The sequence below is a fragment of the Gymnoscopelus microlampas genome (genome assembly GCF_963454915.1).
Source record: "Gymnoscopelus microlampas genome assembly, chromosome: 19".
NCBI lineage: Eukaryota > Metazoa > Chordata > Actinopteri > Myctophiformes > Myctophidae > Gymnoscopelus > Gymnoscopelus microlampas.
Genome location: NC_139956.1, coordinates 44,480,059 through 44,500,078, shown reverse-complemented (window position 1 = coordinate 44,500,078; position 20,020 = coordinate 44,480,059). Strand labels below are relative to the sequence as shown.

The 20,020-nt window shown below is 42.1% G+C and overlaps 1 protein-coding gene and 1 long non-coding RNA gene across 2 annotated transcripts; one reads left to right on the top strand and one right to left on the bottom strand.

The window, feature by feature from the left end:
* Positions 1 to 5,135: 5,135 nt before the first annotated feature.
* Positions 5,136 to 7,093, top strand: LOC311034320. Its single transcript, XR_014599589.1, has 3 exons — positions 5,136 to 5,422; positions 6,538 to 6,764; positions 6,986 to 7,093. It is a non-coding gene; the product is annotated as an uncharacterized lncRNA (long non-coding RNA).
* A 10,844-nt stretch (positions 7,094 to 17,937) lies between these two features.
* Positions 17,938 to 19,602, bottom strand: LOC311034310 (T-complex protein 1 subunit zeta-like; the record flags this gene model as incomplete). Its single annotated transcript, XM_084042178.1, has 1 exon — positions 17,938 to 19,602. The coding sequence occupies one exon, from the start codon at positions 19,600 to 19,602 to the stop codon at positions 18,007 to 18,009; it is 1,596 nt and encodes a 531-aa protein (XP_083898304.1). The 3' UTR covers positions 17,938 to 18,006.
* Between the last annotated feature and the right edge of the window lie 418 nt (positions 19,603 to 20,020).

Sequence of the window (20,020 nt, the reverse complement as noted above, 5' to 3'; positions counted from 1 at the left end):
CCTGCTAACTTGCATGGCTGGTAAGTACAGTCAGCCATCATGATGATTTAGTCCCAATGTATCGTATATGTAACATCGTACGTCAGCGTACCGTGCTGAGAATAGCAGATTAACAAGCTCACAACGTCATTTGGTCCGCTAAGCATTGTGCTTTTTAAAATGTGCTATTTTTGGGACGTAAATTGGACATAACTCTCTGCACAGACACATGCACAGACATGAACAAAATGTATTTATAAATACTTTTAGCGTGTAATTACACCTGCACACTGTGGTATTTGATAATGTGTTCTTTCAAATATCTTTATTGTGAAGCACAGGATAAAGACATACAGTTATGATTCAAACAATTATGAAGTGCTTCCCTATTTAACTTTTTTCAAAAACAGAGACGTACACACAAAATAAACAGGTACAATGAAATACATATTTTAACACCCCACTCCTTGGTTCATATGTTACAGGCCTTTGTGTTCTCACCTCGAGTGCTTTGCGTGAGTACCACATTAGGGCTGGAGAAATGACCTGTTCTGAAGCTGTGAAGCATGTCAAATCTTTATTATGACACTCCTGCATGTAGGTAAGCTTTCTTTCAGGATGATCATTGTCATGTTTTTATGTTTTTCTTCTTATTCAGTGAGGCTGGTCAATGGTTCAAACTCCTGTTCAGGCAGAGTGGAGGTGTACTACCGTGACAGCTGGGGGACAGTGTGTGATGATGAGTGGGATCTGGATGATGCCCAGGTTGTGTGTAGACAGTTAGGCTGTGGAGAGGCTGTGTCAGCACCAGGGGAAGCCCACTTCGGACAGGGTGTTGGAAACATCTTGTTGGATGATGCCAGGTGTTCAGGCAATGAGTCACAGCTTTCTCAGTGCAGCAGGGGGATTGGAATCCACAACTGTCATCACTATGAAGATGCTGGTGTTGTTTGTTCAGCAGGTAAATATGAATTTTATTGCAATTAATAATTATGTTTATATGCGTGTTGGTGTCAAATGTCAAATTGACTAAAGGTGTCTGGCCGGCGGGCGGACCTCTGACGTCCCACTCATGTCACCATGACTCCATATAAGGAGTTCCCAATGCAGCTACGCCCAATGTTGAGCTCATAGGACTAGATAGTACAATCCCTTAGATTAATCAGCACTAGCCATGGTTCACATGACGCTCGCCTGCCACAAGCGTCATGGAAAACCGAGTTCCTGGTTTTCGATTTACATTAAATGAGTTACATTTACAACACATGTACTCACATGTACATAAAGATTATAAAGATTTCAAATATAAAGTGCTTACCCGCCTGCCATGGATGTTACAAGGCGATCCATAACGTGATAAGTACCCGTATCTCCCGTATTGTTCAATAAAAAGCATTTTAATCTGATCGCCGGCCATTTTCTCCAAATTTTCTCCGATGCTTTCAACTATGCGATACTAATGGTTGGAAGGTGTATTGCACTCTGATACATTACAAAAAATAAAAAAATAAAAAAATATGGCCGGCGATCGGAGTAAAATGCTTTTTATTGAACAATACGGGAGATACGGGTACTTATCGTGGTACGGATCGCCTTGTAACATCCGTGGCACATGGGTAAGCACTATATTTGAAACCTGAACGTTTATGTACATGTGAGAGACAGGTAAAAAAATCGAAAACCAGGAACTCTGGGCTCCATGACTGTCATGGTATGACAGTCATGTTTCAGGGCTAAATCAGCACTTTGTATTGAGTGGGGTAGGGGTAAACGCTTCACTGGGGTCTTCAGGTGAGCACCCTCCTTCATTGGTGTTTTGTTGATAGGCCCACGACACCTCCACAGGGCTCAACGGTGACACTTTTTATCATCATCATCATCATCATCATCATCATCATCATCATCAGCCATTGCTGGAATCAAGTCAATTTGTCTTTTTTGGCTTCAGTTCAAATGTGGTCACTGCCTGTCCACCAGATATACATGCCTCTTGGCATAATAGAAAGATGAATGCATATTGTTCAGTCCATTGCCTATTTTCAGTGTCCACCTTTCTTTTACTGACAAACTTTGAACATTGTATTTTCGAATTACCCTGCTATTCTATACGACTGTCCATCTGTTATATTGGTAAGATGCAATAAATATTAATTTCACTTCAAATTCACTTCATTTGATATAAATGAATTAATATTCATATTTGAACTGCAACGATTCTGTTTTTCTCATGTAAAATCCCTCTCCACAGAGTCCCCTGTCGTCGTCCCCACAGTCTCCACAGAGTCCCTGTCGTCCCCACAGCCGCCACAGAGTCCCCCTGTCGTCCCCACAGTCTCCACAGAGTCCCCTGTCGTCCCCACAGTTTCCACAGAGTCCCCTGTCGTCCCCACAGTCTCCACAGAGTCCCTGACGTCCCCACAGCCGCCACAGAGTCCCCCTGTCGTCCCCACAGTTTCCACAGAGTCCCCTGTCGTCCCCACAGTCTCCACAGAGTCCCCTGTCGTCCCCACAGTCTCCACAGAGTCCCCTGTCGTCCCCACAGCCGCCACAGTGTTGGCCACAGACTCCTTCGTCCCCACAGTCTCCACAGAGTCCCCTGTCGTCCCCACAGTCTCCACAGAGTCCCTGTCGTCCCCACAGCCGCCACATAGTCCCCCTGTCGTCCCCACAGTCTCCACAGAGTCCCCTGTCGTCCCCACAGTCTCCACAGAGTCCCCTGTCGTCCCCACAGTCTCCACAGAGTCCCCTGTCGTCCCCACAGCCACCACAGTGTTGGCCACAGACTCCTTCGTCCCCACAGTCTCCTTAGCGTCCACCATCATCATTCCAACGGCCACCACGGATTCCTTCGTGCCCACAGACCACACAGGGACATCCTTCGTTCCCAGAAAGACTAAGCAGCAGGTGTTGAGACTGAAGCTGAAGGTGACTCGAGGCGCCCCCGCCCCGAGTGAGGCCATCTTGAAGCAGGTGAGAGTCACTGTAGGTTCAAGTCCAAGTAGAACATCACTAGCTGGACCAGAGAGGTCTGTTGAGAAGAATAACAAGGTACCAGCAGTGGTGGAAAGTAACTAGGTACACACACTCAAGTACTGTACTTAAGTACAATTTTCAGGTACTTTTACTTTGCTGGGGTATTTCCGATTTTCCATACTTTTACTTCTACTCCACTACATTTCAGAGGCAAATGTTGTACTTTTTACCCCACTACATTTATTTGAAAACTTAAAGGAGTAGTTCATCCCAAAAATTACTTATTTTCTATCAATTGCACACCCCATGAAGCCTTGAATTCATGGAGATTTTGATGTTTTTGTCGCATTCCAGAGACAAAAAATTGATGACCGGCAGAGTCTCCAGCCAGGAGCCAGTAGGAGGCTCAAATGACCTGCATTTGAGTCTCCTACTGGAGAATCCACCGCTCATCAAATTATTGGCTTAGGAATGCGACAAAACATCTCCATGAATTCAAGGCTTCATGCAGTGTGTAATTAATAGAAACTAAGTATTTTTTGGGGTGAACTACTCCTTTAAGTTACTAGTTGCTTTGTAGATTTGGATTATTATGACAAAACCACTTCATCCCTATACTTCGGCTTTTTGAAAATAGCAGATCTACAAGCTCACAACACGCTGCATCTGAATATATATATATATACATAGCAAAATACCTTTGCCAGAAAACTCTTAGGATTTAGAACAGTGGTTCTGAAAAATAGCAGATGTACAAGCTCACAGCGCGTTTTACATTTTTTTTAAATCGTGAAAGTGTTTTTGAATAATTTTGAATGTTTTAACACAAATCTTCTCTTCTGGGGGACCCTGGCACAAAACATTTTCAGATGGGGGGGTCCGTGGCCAAAATACATAATCATTTTGGGGGTCCTTGGCACTCAGGTCTTAATGGGTTAATGCTGTGATTAGCGTATTCCCTTTTCCTTACAACATGCTCATTGCATAGCTGTTTAATAGTGTTTGAACATTAGAATAGATACTGTTGTTTCTTGTTGGTGTCATTATCCTTAAAATGCAACTTGTTTTCTACAAGAAGACCAGTTTTTATATGATCATTTATTTTACATATTGTGATTACATGATTACAAATGTCATCTAATACTAGGCCTTCATCCAAACAATATTACATTCTATGTTGTAGATTAATATGCCATTTTTTCCGTTTGATTGAATACTTTATTAACAGTTTGCAAAAAGTACAGTTCCATGCAAAAGGATGCTAAAAGGATTAAAACCCAAGAAAGCATTATGGCTTGTTTCCATTGGGGTCCTGTGTATTCAATTCATCAAAACAAAGACAAACAATAATATACAATAACATGCAAAAACATCATATAAATGATTAGTAATAACAAATAAAAAATATGTACAGTGAAATGTGAATGCAGTTGCACAACTTTTTCTAGCATTTAATGGAAAACAATCATGAATAATTATTATGCTAATTGAATGAAATATGGTTGTCTCTTTTAGAGAATTTTTGAGATATTGTAGGAATAAAAAGATGAAAATAACATGTTTTTTTGGTCCTTATTGCAAAGAACTAGACACAATGACAGATAAAATATCTTGACAAAACAAGAAAAACATTAAATCATTTTATACAGTGTATCATCAAACCCATGATAATCCACAAGGGGGTGCCGAAGAATCCGTGTACGTAGCGTTCAATTGATATCCGTTCTCAAATCCCAAAATCGAAAATCGGAAATTGTCCGTTCAGTTTATATCCGTTCTTAAGTCCCAAAATCGAAAATAAGAAATTGGCTTCATCTCATGAATGGAAAACGGAAATTGACCCGTTTTTTAATTTAATTTTTTTGTTAAACACAATTTTTGCCAAGATATCAAGTATTACTTTACAAGCCCGTATCTTGCGTTCAGTCTATTATTCAATGTGAAATCAAAAATCAAAAATCGAAAATTGGCTTGATTTTCAATTTTAGCCTTTCATCTACATGAATGGAAAACGGAAAATTACCTGTTTTTTAATTATCGATCATTCATATGCATTATTATACAAAGTTACGGATAGGGAGGGGGCGGAGCCGAGACTCCACCCCCTCCCTACGCGCCATCTTGGTGAGGTCCGGTTCGGTCCAGCAGCACCGTGTTAGCTCCTATGGTTAGCTCCAGCTAAGTGTAACACTGTAAACAAACACATAGCAGCTACTTTAGCTAGTCACTGCTAGAACATTTTACGCAGATTAAGAGGAAACAATACGAGGAGAAGATTACATTTATCGGTATCGATCCGTATAAGCTTGTTACGAGTGAGTTTAGTGTCAATAAGGATCTTTATCCGCCGGGCCATACATTATCCGGATATTGTATGATTATTATTTAGTGTTTACACGCAGTGCCTACTACACTATGGACCAGTTGATGGCCTACAACAGCCTTGAGGCTCAATCTTATTTGTGCAAGGGTAAGTAAGTTTGTTTTTATTATTTTGTTTTATCGTTTGACAGGTAATGTTGGTGAACTGTAGAAGTGCTGTGCAAGTCTGTGTGTTAGCGTGGCTACTGTTAGCCTTGGATCAAGACTATCGTAGATTTATTTTATCTGAGTCAGACTTGATCAAATACAACTAATATATAGTCTTGATCCAAGGCTAAGCTTTTTTAGCCCTGGCGTTAGTGAGTTCTCTCTAACTTAGAGAGAACTCTAACGCTGGACTAAGCTACTGTGTGCCCAAAAGAAGTCAGACGTAAACAAAGCCCAAATATGGGCCTTATTAATGACCCAAAATAATTCATGAAAGTCGAGTCTGTCCATTGTGGCTGGCATGCAGATAGTCAAGCTTTGTTCTTTGAGAGTTTCATAGGGGGAAAAACACAAGTAAAAAGTACTAGCCTGGTTACCCAGCACTTTTCATACAGTCAGTGGCTGGTCTTACAAGCAGGGTCTTACAAGACTGGGTCAAAATGTACCACAACCAGGGTCGGTAACACCACAGCATTCTAACTAGATATAATTACAATTACGATCAGGGGTCTTCAACGTTTTCAGGCCAAGGACCCCTTGGCTGAGAGCGAGATAAAGCAGGGACCCCCATTATATTGTATAGAATATTTCTTTTTTCATAGATTTCATAGGCAGCTTCATAGACTTGTTCCACAGCACTATCATGTTGGATTCATGTTAATGTGTATTTCCAAACATTTAATCATGCACTTAAACAACACTTATACCTGACCTTTCACTCTGTACTTAGCCTGCTCTTTTCCCCCGCTATACTAAACCACTTTGCCGAAGATAGCAGATCTACAAACGCACAACGCCTTTGGCTAAAGTTCCTCTCAGAATAGGGATACTTGGTTGAAGTGGTTTATGTAAAAATCACACAAAGATTTGGCGGACCCCCTGTAGTAACTCTGAGGACCCCCTAGGGGTCCCGGACCCCCTGTTGAAGACCTCTGCTTTAGATATTATTTGATTTTTTTGTTGCACGCATGCAGTGTTGTCCTATGTAAGCTGAAGACAATAATACCCTAGCGGTCTGTTCTATCACAGTAATATCACTGTTTACTCTATTCTCAGGTGCTGCACTCAGCAACCGAGGGAGAAGCCAACCTCTCCCTGGATCATGGCCCCAGAGCACAGCACACTGGGGCGGTGCTTGACGCACACTGTGACTGCAAGTCTGGACTGTGTGAGGTCTGGTCCCGTGTAGGTGCTGCGCTGCAAGAGTCCAGAGGAAAGACACAGTAGAACCTTACTCTAGGTGCTTGTGGCCCACTTCAGCGACTGAGTCAAAGCGTGGTAACGTGAGTTGTGTATTTTAAATTGAGCATATTGTTCTAATTCATTAGAACCAGGGTCAGTGAAACCACAGCATTTTAACTAGATAATGACAATGCTTTATGTATTATTTGATTGAAGCATGCAGTGTTCTCTTATTTAAGCAGAAGAAAATGATCTAAAAGTTAAATGATATCCTACCGGTCTGTACTATCACAGTAATATTCCCTGTTTATTTTATTCTCAGGTGTTTTTGACCCATCTGCAAGTAATAACCTGAAACACCTCCAAGGAGTCTAATTAAGACCATCTGCACTCCAGGCAGCTCCCAACACAGCGTGTAGCAGCAGGACCTTCGCTACAAGAAGAGTCACTCCAGGCAAGGCAGCATGACGCTGGCCACCAACAGAGCCGTGCCTACTGCTCAAAAGCCCAGCAGTTTGATCAGCGTCACCACCAGCGTCCATCAGATTTTCCTGGAGACTGTGTACTGTACTGGTTGGCAGAGGATTCAACATTGCAGATAGTGTAGGATCTGTCATGGCATGATTAGTCACACTAGCCTTTACAAAAGGGGGAAAAACAGCTATATTAATCTAAACTAATATTATACTTTACTATATGCTATATTATACTACTATATTGTGAACTCTCTATACATACATACTGTATATCTCTACATATCTACTATTTTAATGTGCTTCACCAAAACGAAAAATGTACTAATCTTTGTGCAGTAGTAGCCTCGTGAAGAGGATTCAAGCTCTTAAAAGAGATGACTTCAAGAGCTTGCACTTAAATTGTGAATAAAATGTTTTATTGAATGCCATTATTTGCCTTGCATATTCTGTAATCTGTAGCCTACTATTGATAAATGTCCTACTTGGCTTAAATTAAGCAGTTGTTTTTATGAGTGATGTTTAGATTAGATTTAGTTTCAACTTTATTGTCACTGCACAGAGTACAAGCACTACTGAGACAACAAAATGCAGTTTCGCATCTACAGCTGAGTTACAGTGTGTCATGTCCAAGGAGGAAGAAACTGCAGGAGATTCTTCTTACTGAGAAAGTGGCTGAGAACAAGAGAATCATGTGTTATCACTATAATCAATGCAATGGTTCTCATACTTTTCCATGTCAAGGACCCCCAAATTAATATGTATTAGCCCCATCTGAAAATATTTTGTCCCAGGGACCCCCATACTATGTTTGTGTTGTAAAATGTTTCAAAAACATTCAAATTCTTCTGAAAATAGCCGATCTACAAGCTCACAACACATCACATTGAGACGACTCAGACGAGGAGCATGGAGTTTGGTTATATTTCAAATAGCCAATGTACAGGGAGGTGCTTAAAACAGATGTTGATGCTACGTATATATTAAGGACCCCTGGGGGGTCCCTGAACCCCACGTTGAGAACAATTAGTGTATGTATAATACAGGGCTCTTCAACAGGGGGTCAGGGACCCCTAGGGATCCTCAGAGTTACAGGGGGCCGCCTAATCTTTGTGTATTCTGGAGGGAACTTTAGGGAAAATAGCCGATCTACAAGCTTGTAGATCTGCTATTTATAGGCAATGAGGTTTGGTGTAGATGGGGGGGGGGGGGCAGACCAAGTGAAAGGTCAAGTTTATGGTTTAAGTGATTAAATGTCTGAAAATACAAATGAACATGGATCCAATATAGTGCTGTCAAACCTATGAAGCTAACTATGAAATCTATGAAAAGTTTGAATCTGCCACACAATTGTATACAATATGTAGTGGGGATCTCTGATCATCTCTCAGCTATGGGGTCCTTCGTCTGAAACACCTTGAAGACCCCTGGTATAATATATAAATAGAATGAACTGTAAGTGTAGGTATGAATGTGACATATACAGAACAGTATGAACACTAAACTGGTGTACTGTAAATGTTATGTATTGTACAGTCGGAGGTATACAGTGTGTACATATACCTACAGCTGTTAATCTGTAACATTCACTTTGTGTGTTTGGGATATTTCACCCCCAAAATGACCTTTTCTATGGATTAGTCACCCCATGGAGACTTGAATTGATGGAAAGTAACTAAGTACATGTACTCAAGTACTGTAATTAAGTGCACTTTTGAGGTATTTGTACTTTACTTGAGTATTTCCAATTTCCAATACTTTTACTTCTACTCCACTACATCTCAGAGGTAAATAGTGTACTTTTACTCCACTACAATTATTTGAAAACTTTAGTTACTAGTACTTTGTAGATTTTGATTATTATTACTGAACATACATTAACCACTTCAGCCCTATATACATTTTGGCCATTTGAAAATAGCCGATCTACAAGCTTACAATGCTTCCGATGTGACGCATTGTGAGCTTGTAGATCTGCTATTTTCAAAAGATGTTTATACATTTGAAAACTTGAAATGGGACATTCCAGTACTTTTACTTTTGGTATTTTAAGTACATTTTGATGCCAATACTTTTATACTTTTGAATTGCGGACCTTTACTTGTAACAGAGTATTTCTACATTGCAGTATTGATACTTTTACTTAAGTAAAACATTTGAGTACTTTTTCCACCACTGGGTATATGTTGTACAAACAAAGACATTAACACTATAGATATTGCTGTCTAGAATGTGTACATTATTAATATTGTACCTTCAGGCGTCCTAGCCTACTGTATGTCTTGGCATTTATATTTCACTATGGCACCATCCATACTAGTCCAAACAGTATAGGCCTACAATACATATTAACACATTTCTACCAGTTTATACTGTTCATAATACTGTATCTTAGCTCTTTAATTCCAACCCTTTATTTGTTCGTTATATAATTTAGAATACATCATGTACTATTATACTGTAATACTCATGGCATGACACATAAATCATGATTATCGCATTCTCAACCATTTAAACCCAGTTGGTGTGAATATCCTGTACCCTTCCTATACCCGATTCCTCTTCCAGCGATCCAGAAACAGATGTGTGCCTAGCTACTGTGTACTTGTTACGACCTTATAAGGTGTCTAGAGGCTAAGGAGTAACACATACACAGGTAACGAAAAAGTGTACATTAATATTAGGATCAACCTTAAGTTTACAATGGATAATTAAGCAGATCAGGGAAAGCAACAAACTTCAGGGTGGCCAAAGCCAAAATACCCCAACCCTACCTGAAAAGAAAACAACCTAAACTCCACCAAAACAAAGTTACAGTATAGGCTCCCTAACTAAACAAAACAGGGTCAAAAGGGGGAACAAAATAAATGGCGGCACATCCCTACAAGCTTCCCTTCTCTATTATACTCAGGAAAAAGGTTTGGAATATGATTACGTTTCCTATCTAAGAATAGTCTATACTTTAAACACTAAGTAAATAAAGTTACCTACTTACGCACTAAGCAGGAAAAAGGTATGGCACACAGCCTATAGACTTACAGTAGCAAACACCAGCTAACTAACAGAAAGGGTTCAGCACATGGAGGTGACGGATGGTAAAAAGGCTGATGAGGAGCTTCTCCCAGGCTTTTATGCTGTCTGGGCTGATTGAGGAAGCTGCAGCTTGCTTTTAATGCTCTTCAGGTTGCCCTGGTTGAGCTTAGACTGGTTTTAAATGCAAGCAAAACTAAATTCATGCTGTTCACTAGGGCTAAAACCACCAACCTTAGTAATATAGTCATAACCTCTTCAAGTGGTGCTACAATAGAAAGGGCCACGGAATACAATTACCTTGGCATCTGGCTAGATGAGAAATTGTGTTTTAAATTTCACATTGAAAACCTTGTCTCTATAGAAATAAATCTTGCTTTCCTGCATCCAGTAGGAAAACAATTAGTATGGAGACATTATCTATAGAACTGCTACTCCATCAATTTTAAAGCGCCTCGACACTGTGTACCATTCTGCCCTAAGATGGGTCACTGGTGACAGCTATGGTACCCATCATTGTACACTCTATGGGAACGCAGGCTTATCCTCTCTATCTGAGAGGCGTGATAAGCACTGGTACAGTATGTATTTATTTCTAAAGCCATCTCAGGAATGCTGCCCCCTTATATTTGTTCTATGTTGGATCAGAACCCTATTACATACCAGACCCGCTCAACTGATCTCCTGACACTCAAGGTTCTTTTTGCACAGACAGAGTTAGGCAAGACAGCATTTTCTGTCAGTGCTCCATCTGCCTGGAATGAGCTCCAGAGGCCCTTGAAAATCAAATCACTTCCATCTTTAGGTCATTTCAGGGAAATGACTTCCAACAATTTTGTTCAGGATTGTAACTGCTTTATTTAATTTAATTTTGGTAGATCTGTTCTAGTTCTTTGAGTATTTTAGTTTTTTTTGAGTGATTTCTGTATTCTGATTCATGCATCTTATGTTGCTGTATGTGAATGTCTATTCCTGTTGTTGATTACTGTGTTCTGTTTCTCGGCTACATTGAAAATGAGGGCCTGCCCCTCAACTGTACTCCGAGCTGAAATAAAGGTTATGATGATGATGAGGAATGAGGCCCAGGTGTGTCTCCAGACACCACGCCACTCCTCCAATCTCTACTCCACCCTCCATTACCAAGTAGGGCACTGAAAACACTCAGAGGGTTAAAAACACAATATGAGGCCACATAGGGCCGTAACAGTACTCAATGTATAACTATACATATATATATTACACTGTACTGAAAAATGACACCATTATCGCATTCTCTCAGCCACTGTTCGCTGTGGACACGCCACCTGCTGACTCCTGAAGATCTGATCAGTAAACCCAAACGGAATCTGCAGTTTTTTTTCTGTTTTTCAGTGGTGATTCAGGACGAAAATCTGTGGGATTCTGCGGGGTGACTTTTTAAGGTTTTAGACAGTTATCCAGTACTATAATCAATGTGTTTGGAGCAAGAATAACAACCCTAAACATGCTAAATAAATCTTAAAGTACCACAAAGTAAGATCCATTAGTCAAACCTTTGATTTTGTCATTTTTTATTCAATACTAATTCACTCCTTCATGAACATTCTTTAGTACATATTCAATTCAAATAACAAATGTGCAATAAAATGTAAATTTGCCACTGAAATGCATTGGGAACAGGTAGATTAAACATTAATCTAAGAAAACAATAATTTACCAATGGGTCCAACATGAACATACATAAATTCATTCTCTAAATAATGTAATAAATACATAAATAAGTATAGTGCAAATGCGAGAACTGATATTTTTTTAGAACAATTTAAATAAAAAGAATTTATAATTAAACCACAGATGTTTGTTTTTTCTGTATGTATGCAAGTCTGTACATTGGAAAGGAACAGTTTACTTTAACTACTTACACTCTCTATTCTAAGACAAATAGACCTGAGTTGCAACTGTACTTTCCTTTACACGAATTCTCTCTCATAAAAATAGCCGATCTACAAGCTCACATCGCGCCGCATTGTGACACGTTGTGAGCTTGTAGATCTGCTATTTTTGGCTAATGTTATCCCCAGAATATGGATGCTGGATTTTCTTTTTTTTAATTAAAAGGAGGGGAAAAAAGAACATTTTACATAATCGTTAAACATACATTAATTAATTCGTTCAATAAATAAATTTGGAACAAATACATACAACAGATATAGTGCTTGTTCAAGAGAGGATACAAAGCACTTCCGGAACATTAAATAATCATTGAAAAACAGATGATTGTTTTTTTCTGCAAGTCTATGCATTTGAAAAGAACAACTTTAACATTCTATACAAGACAAGGCAACATTTAACAACCATTAAAGCGTGAGTGAGTCAGTCAGTCAGTCAGTCAGTCAGTCAGTCAGTCAGTCAGTCAGCCTGAGGCTTTCAGCCAGGCATTCTGAGTCAGTCAGTCAGTCAGTCTGTGGCTTTCAGTCAGGCAGTCAGTCAGCCAGCCAGCCAGATAGCCAGCCTCTGGCTTTCAGTCAGTCAGTGGGGGTTATTCTGCCGACAGTTGAATTTGGCAATAAGCATCATTGTAATGTTGTGTTCAGTCAGGCTCCGTCGGTACTGTGTAAGCAGCATAGTGTAATGTGAGAAAAGACTCAACATCCACTGAGGTAGCGGGGTGATGGAGGTACAATGATGCTAGTGGGGCAAGAGTGGGCATTCTGTCCTCCCTGGCAGCCCACCACTCCACAGGACTGACATACTCAGCATCACTCTAGTCCATGTGGACGTAACGATGTCATTCCTCAGCTGACACAGGGGTAAGGGCAGGGGCCACCTGGACATAGTCCTGAATGTTCTTTCTTAGACCAGCCAATTGCTTGGTAAAACACTGGGAGGGCTTTGAAGAGATCCATGCTGGGGTGTCTCTCCATCACAGCCTGCAGCTTTGCAGAGCAGTTAGCCATGGTCTTCTGGAAGAGCTGAGAGTAGGCATCATGCTCATTCTCATCCAGCTCCCCCAGCTGCTCTTTGGTCCCAGGATGCCAGTCTTCAGCCCCTGCACTGCAGCCGTATTCAAACATGTAGAGGTTGTCAAGTTGACCATGGATAGTGGCAGCAGAAGGGTTGGATGTCTCCTGTTGAGGAGATGTGCCAGACATGTGATGTGTCTGGAGTTGGGGAACAGGCCATGAAGAATGATGTTGAAGGCTTTCTTCATGTAGCTTGCTGAGTCTGTGACAAAAGCCCACACGTCACTGAGGTTGATGTTGTAGCTGTTGAGGCAAGAGATGACTGCCTGTGACACAGTGTTGAAGTTGACTCTCTCAAGGAACACAATATCTGATGTCAGAGATGGCTCGCCAACGGGTTGCAGAAGAATTCCGAGGACACAGCGACCACAGGCATCTGTTGTCTCATCTAATAAAACATAGATGGCCTTTCACTCCACCGCACTCTTGATATCCTCCACATACTGAGGTAACAGCTCTAGCAGGTAGTCTGAGCGGAAGTGGGACAGAGCTGGAAGGGATCCTCCCTGCTTTGCAGCCAGTGTGGGAGCTTTCTCAAGGGGAATATCTGCCTCAACCAGTCTTAGTAAAACTCCAGCACAAACTCCTTCCTCTCAGCAGTAGATGGGGTCTTGGAGAGGCAGGCAGCCAGAGTTTGAGTCCTCGATCGTACTGGAAAACAAAGAAAGGTTCGATAATGTAAAATAAACACAGTATCATTGTACAGAAAATCAAATAATAATGCAAACCTACTGTAAGCTCACATATACAAGCCCCTCACAAATATCTGCCTTTCAGGTGTGTATTGTTGAGTGCTGGTCACAATGAAGCGCCTCTACCTCACTAATAACATAATACAGCTTTATTTTCTTTACAATTATCATACTAAACACATTACTGTCAATAGTAAGAACTGCAGTAGTGCACACATGAACCAAACTTCTCTGTCTTCATATTTGATTAAATGTTCTCACTACTCACAAAAATGTACATTACAGGTTGAGCATAATCATCCTGGCTGCTAGACTAGGTATATGTAACAAAACAAAGCAAACTGAAAACGAGTATTTTTGTAACCATCACTGGTTACAAAAAACATTCTCAATAGTCTTAGACTATTGAGAAGCAGTTGCAGTTGGGGAACAGGCCATGACCAGGGGTCTTCAAGAGGGGGTCCGGGATCCCTAGGGGATCCTCAGTGTTACTACAGAGGGGCCCAAATCTTTGCGTTACATTAACCACTTCAACCCTAGCATCCCTATTCTGAGGGGAACATTAGCAGAAAATAGCAGATCTACAAGCTCACAATGCACAACTTAACATGAATCCAACACATTAGTGCTGTCAAACAAGTCTATGAAGCTGTCTATGAAATATATGAAGATGTTTAACGTGCAACACAATTTTATACAATATGCAGTGAGGGGGTCCCTGCTTCATCTCTTAAGAGGTCCTTGGCCTGGAAAACATTGAAGACCCCTGGTCTACTATTCTCCTCTATGGGCTATATTTCTTAAGATAAGCACTAAAGCCGATTTACATAAAATAAAACTATTGTTTCTCTTTATAACGCTGCAGCTGTCGTCCCTCTGCCTTGCCTGGCCAGTGTTGCAAAAAATAAATAAAGTAATTTCATCAACTTACCAGTGAGCGTGGGTCTGAACACCGAGATAATATGAATGGAGCTGGACGGAGCAGCAGAGTGATTGGAAGATTGCTTTGCGGCGATATCAAAGCGTGACGTTACGACCTCACCAAGATGGCGCGTAGCGAGGGGGTGGAGACTCGGCTCCGCCCCCTCCCTATCCGTAACTTTGTATAATAATGCATATGAATGATCGATAATTAAAAAACAGGTAATTTTCCGTTTTCCATTCATGTAGATGAAAGGCTAGAATTGAAAATCAAGCCAATTTTCGATTTTTGATTCTGGATTTCACATTGAATAATAGACTGAACGCAAGATACGGGCTTATAAAGTAATACTTGATATCTTGGCAAAAATTGTGTTTAACAAAAAAATAAAGTTAAAAAACGGGTCAATTTCCGTTTTCCATTCATGAGATGAAGCCAATTTCTTATTGTCGATTTTGGGACTTAAGAACGGATATAAACTGAACGGACAATTTCCGATTTTTGATTTTGGGATTTTATTTTGAAAATCAACTGAACGCTACGTACACGGATTCCGAAGTATCTGAGTATTGAATATACCCAGAGCTGATACAGTTTTAAAAAGAAAGCCATGGCCCTGTTTTTGACCTTCACAGGTTCAGGGCTACTTTATCAAAGATTCTTAAAACTGAAGCTTGGTCAATGATGAGGCCATTTCTTTTTAAACGTAAATCACTGAATAAAAAAACAGAAAACACTGGCAATCGTGTTTCCTTCAGTATGGGAATCTACCAGCAACAGCCAACATCCTGTGACATTTGTATAAACCTTTTGCATATTATCTGACTACATTATGCTTGTTACTTTTATTTTATTTTTTTTACATTTCTTTTGTAAATGAATTTATTTTTTTAATGAAATGCTAATTGTTTCATTTTATCAGAGGGACATCATCCAATTGGTTTTAAGCTCACAACACGTCATATTGTGTGACACGTTGTGCGCTTTTAGTTCTGCTATATTTGAAGAGGCAGCCCTTGATCTTCAGTATAGTGGATGCCACCAAAATGCACCTGAGGCACATTATTCAATTAAAACAATAACCCCAAAGACATGAACTGTCATCACAACTTCATTGCCAACATTATATATGATGTTGGGAGTATAAAAGTTAAATATTTCAATAGGGTATACATGTTATGTGGGGGTGGGCTTGGTGGAGGTACCTCTGTGGCCTGCTGACAGTGTGCACAAGAAACATGTTTCTAATCGTGGCCCAGACAGATTTACCCTCTTATAGAAGGTTAGAGTAAGGATAAGGATAATTCCTTTTAACAGGTCGTTCATGAAAGTCCTTGCGGTCTTGTTTCCAATGAGAACCTGTGAGCAATTAGGGGTTAAGAGTCTTGCTCAGGGACAAATTTCATTTCATCGACACATATGCTGGCCTGGCCTGGAATCGGACCTGGGGCAACCAGGGCCTCTGGCTCCCTAGGCGGGCTCACTGTCAGGCAGAGCCACACTGTAAAAAAAGAAATAGTCTGATAACTGGTACTGACTGATGTTGTTTAAACCAGTGGTTCTCACACAATTTCATGTCAAGGACCCCCAAAATTGAAATATATTTGTCCCTATCTAAAAATATTTTGTGCCAGGGACCCCCTCACCAGATTTGTGTAGTTAAAATGTTTAAAAAAATAGAAAAAATCTGTCACTTAAAAAAAAAAACACTTAAGAAAAATTGCAGATCTAAAAATATGGCTCAATGATGGAGCAGCTTCGTTTCGGCAAACGGAATTCACAAGATATATTCCCGAAAAGCCATTTCTGTCATTGCTCGACAAGACCTGAATGCAATCTAGATCACTGTTGTATGTGGGTCGCAGACCAATTTTTATGGGTCGCGAGTAAACACTCCATTGCTTTTTTATTTCCTACATTTTGCTTTTAATTATTTGTATTTCAAAAGATTATCAAAAAATCCCCAAAAATGCACAACTTTTTAAAGTTAAAAACACATTCAAAGGTTTAAAAAATAAAATAAAATAAAAAATCCATTAATTAGACAACAAATACTTTTAAGTAGTGAAAATAGCCGATCTACAAGCTCACAACACGTCGCATTGCAACGTGTTGTCAGGGGTCTCCCGGGACCCAAACTAGTGAAAATAGCCGATCTGCAAGCTCACAACACGTCGCCGAGGTGTTGTGAGCTTGCAGATCGGCTATTTTCACTAGTTTGGGTCCCGGGGAGACCCCTGATGTAGATGTTCTGCTGCTGCTGGATCTTTTCACCCATTCCACTTCTCTCGCATACTGATTGATGGTCACTATGGCTCGTTCCCACCCAAAATGTTTTATTTTATTATTCATATTATTGGATATTTGGTGCTGTTTCTGTGATTTTGTCAGAATAAAATACAGAAATAAAAAAAAAGATCACAGGGAACGGAGTGGCTCCCATGTGGATGTAGGTCAGAGTCTGTCTGTCTCCTCCTCCTCTGGTTTGAGGCCTTCACTTTCTGGCCCAGAGGTCAAGAAAGAACACTTGAATAGGCTCTATGCACAGCAGCCATATTGGGAATGAATTGGGGCCCTTCCTTACTTCCTTCACAGGTGTTACCAATGATACTAATAATTAAGGCTCTGTTCCATTTAGTGTGGCATAGTGGTTGTCTTATTTTCAAGGACCCCCATAACTCTGAGAGGGTACAAATGGAACCAAATGGACCCGTAAGGGTCCATTTGGTTTCATTTGTACCCTCTCAGAGTTAAACACCCACCATAAGGGGCCATTTGGGAACCAAAATGGAGTGTTTCTAGTGAGCCAACATGCATGATATCAGCACCCTGACCAGAATGGAACAAAGCCTTCATTAGTATGATTGGTAACACCTGTGAAGGAAGTAAGAAGCCCAATTTCTTTCCAATATGGCTGCTGTGCATAGAGCCTATTGAATCAGCAGGCGGTTCGATGGCTTTGGGTTTTGTCCAGTACCTGATAAGATTGTGTGGCTGCCTCTGAACTTCATCTCCTCCTCCTGCAGCTCCTGCCTACACCTCCTCTCTCTGGCTTTGACCTGTTCGTTCTTTCTTTTCTTGCCTCAATGTTTTGACGATGACAAGCCGTTGAGCAAGATAAGCGATAGGGCCATAGGGGTCCTCCTTGGGCAGCTCGGCAAGTCCCTCAGCAACACATGTTCCGAGATACTTTTTGTAAAGTACTCTTTCGAGTTCCTGACAATTTAACCTTTGAGAGACGACAATCCGGCTCTCATGATCTCATCCACTAGCAAGATGTTGGTAGCGATTACGGTGCACGAGTGGAGGAGCTGTCTCTTGACGTTGTAGTTGTCCCACACGCCCGCCTCCCCCGAAACCATGGGCTCGCCCGTGTCAAGGTCGACCCCCACCAGCTGCCCCGACTCTTTGTGCTCGATCTGCAGCTTGACCAGGGTCTCCTGCGGGTCGTAGCCTGCGTTCTGGGCCAGCACCTTAGGGATGACCAGGAGAGCTTCGGCGAAGGCTTGGACACCGAGCTGGGCCCTGCCCTTCACCTTGGGCTTGTGAGCCACCAGAGCATCTGCCACTGCCACCTCGAACGCACCTGCCCCCGGCACCACACTGCCGTCTTCCATGGCGTTCTTGACCGCCCGCAGGCCGTCCCGGACGGCGTCTTTGATCTGCGTGAGGGTGTGTGTGTCGGGTCCCTTCACCAGCAGCGTCACAGAGCGAGGGTTCCTGCAATCCTCGAGGAATGTGTACTTCTCCTCTCCCAGCGTTTGCTCGTACACCAGCCCGGCGTGTCCCAAGCAGTCCGGCGACAGGTCATCCAAAGAGTTCATAGGAAGGCCACCACAAGCCAGAGTGAGACGTTCCATGTTCCTCCTCTTGGCCCTGCGCAGAGCCACGATGCCTGCCTTAGAGAGGGTGTCCAGGGAGTTTGGGTCGATGCCCTTCTGGTTGATGACGACAAAGCCCTTGTCCCCGTCAGGACAGACGGCGTTCTTCAGGGCGATGATCTTCTGCACGCGGTCGTCGATGAACCTCCTCTCGGCGGCCACCAGCTTCTCCCTCTCCACTGCGCTGTTGTAGAAGAAGCCGGAGTTAACCTCCGTCTTCTCGTACTCCAGGGAGACGTTGCAGGTCAGTATGTAGGCGTCCTCCACCCTCTTCTTCATGTTCGGGTGCCTGGCGCCGTGGTCCAAGACCAGACCCCTGACCAGCTGTGTGTCGTTGTCCGTCTTGTGCTTCATGTCCACGATCTCCACCATAAACAGGTCGATGGGCTCGTTGGGTTTGGTGATGGCCAGCACGGCGTCTACGACAGCCTCGGTAAGGAGATCTGCCAGCTCTGCGTGGACCTTGGTTCTCAGGGAGGTGCGCGCCACAGTGATGAGGGTCTCCCTGTCCATTTCCTTGGTCACCTTCAGCTCCTCCAGGACCGCGAGGGCCTTTTCCTTCGCGGCCTCGAAGCCCTCGGCGATGATCCTGGGATGGAGGCCCTCCGACACGAACACGTCGGCCTGTTTCAGGAGCTCGCCGATGAGGAGAACGGTAGAGGTGGTCCCGTCACCCGTGACGTCGTCCTGCGCCGTGGCCACTTTGGCGATGAGCGACGCCGTGGGATGCTTGATCTGCATCTCTTGCAACAAGACGTTGCCGTCTTTGGTTAACTTTATGTCTCCAGAACCTGACACAAGCATCTTCAAGGTTCCTTTGGGTCCCAGGTTACTTTTCAGCACATCCTGAAGTCCACGGGCAGCGCTGATGTTCACAGCCAGGGCATCCTGCGCCCTGGCCACCTCCGCCTTTGGGTTTAGAGCTTTTACTGCAGTCATGGTGTCACAAAAGTGTTATGTCAATCCTATGTATTGTCCTTTTGTCTCTGACTGCTTCTTTCCTGTCTTTCTCTTTAACTTGTCATAAAAATGCATTTTTACAACACCTTAAATAGACCAAATGAGCTCTTGTCTGACATCACACAACACAAACAAAGAATTCAGATTTGCGCATGTGTGTCCTGAAACCGCCGTTATATGCCAATGACAATTCCGACGCTGCTTTCAAGGTTAAACAGTTCCAAGGCTAACTCCAGACTAGCACCTAACACTGATAGTGGTTCATCACTTCCAACGGTTCCCTGCCAACCTGGAGCAATTTCTCTGCTGTTCTTTTTTGCACTGAATGAAAAAATCTGTTTGGATTCATTAATCCAAACTTAAGTGGGCCAGAGTGTGTGCAGAGTGGCCCTCATTT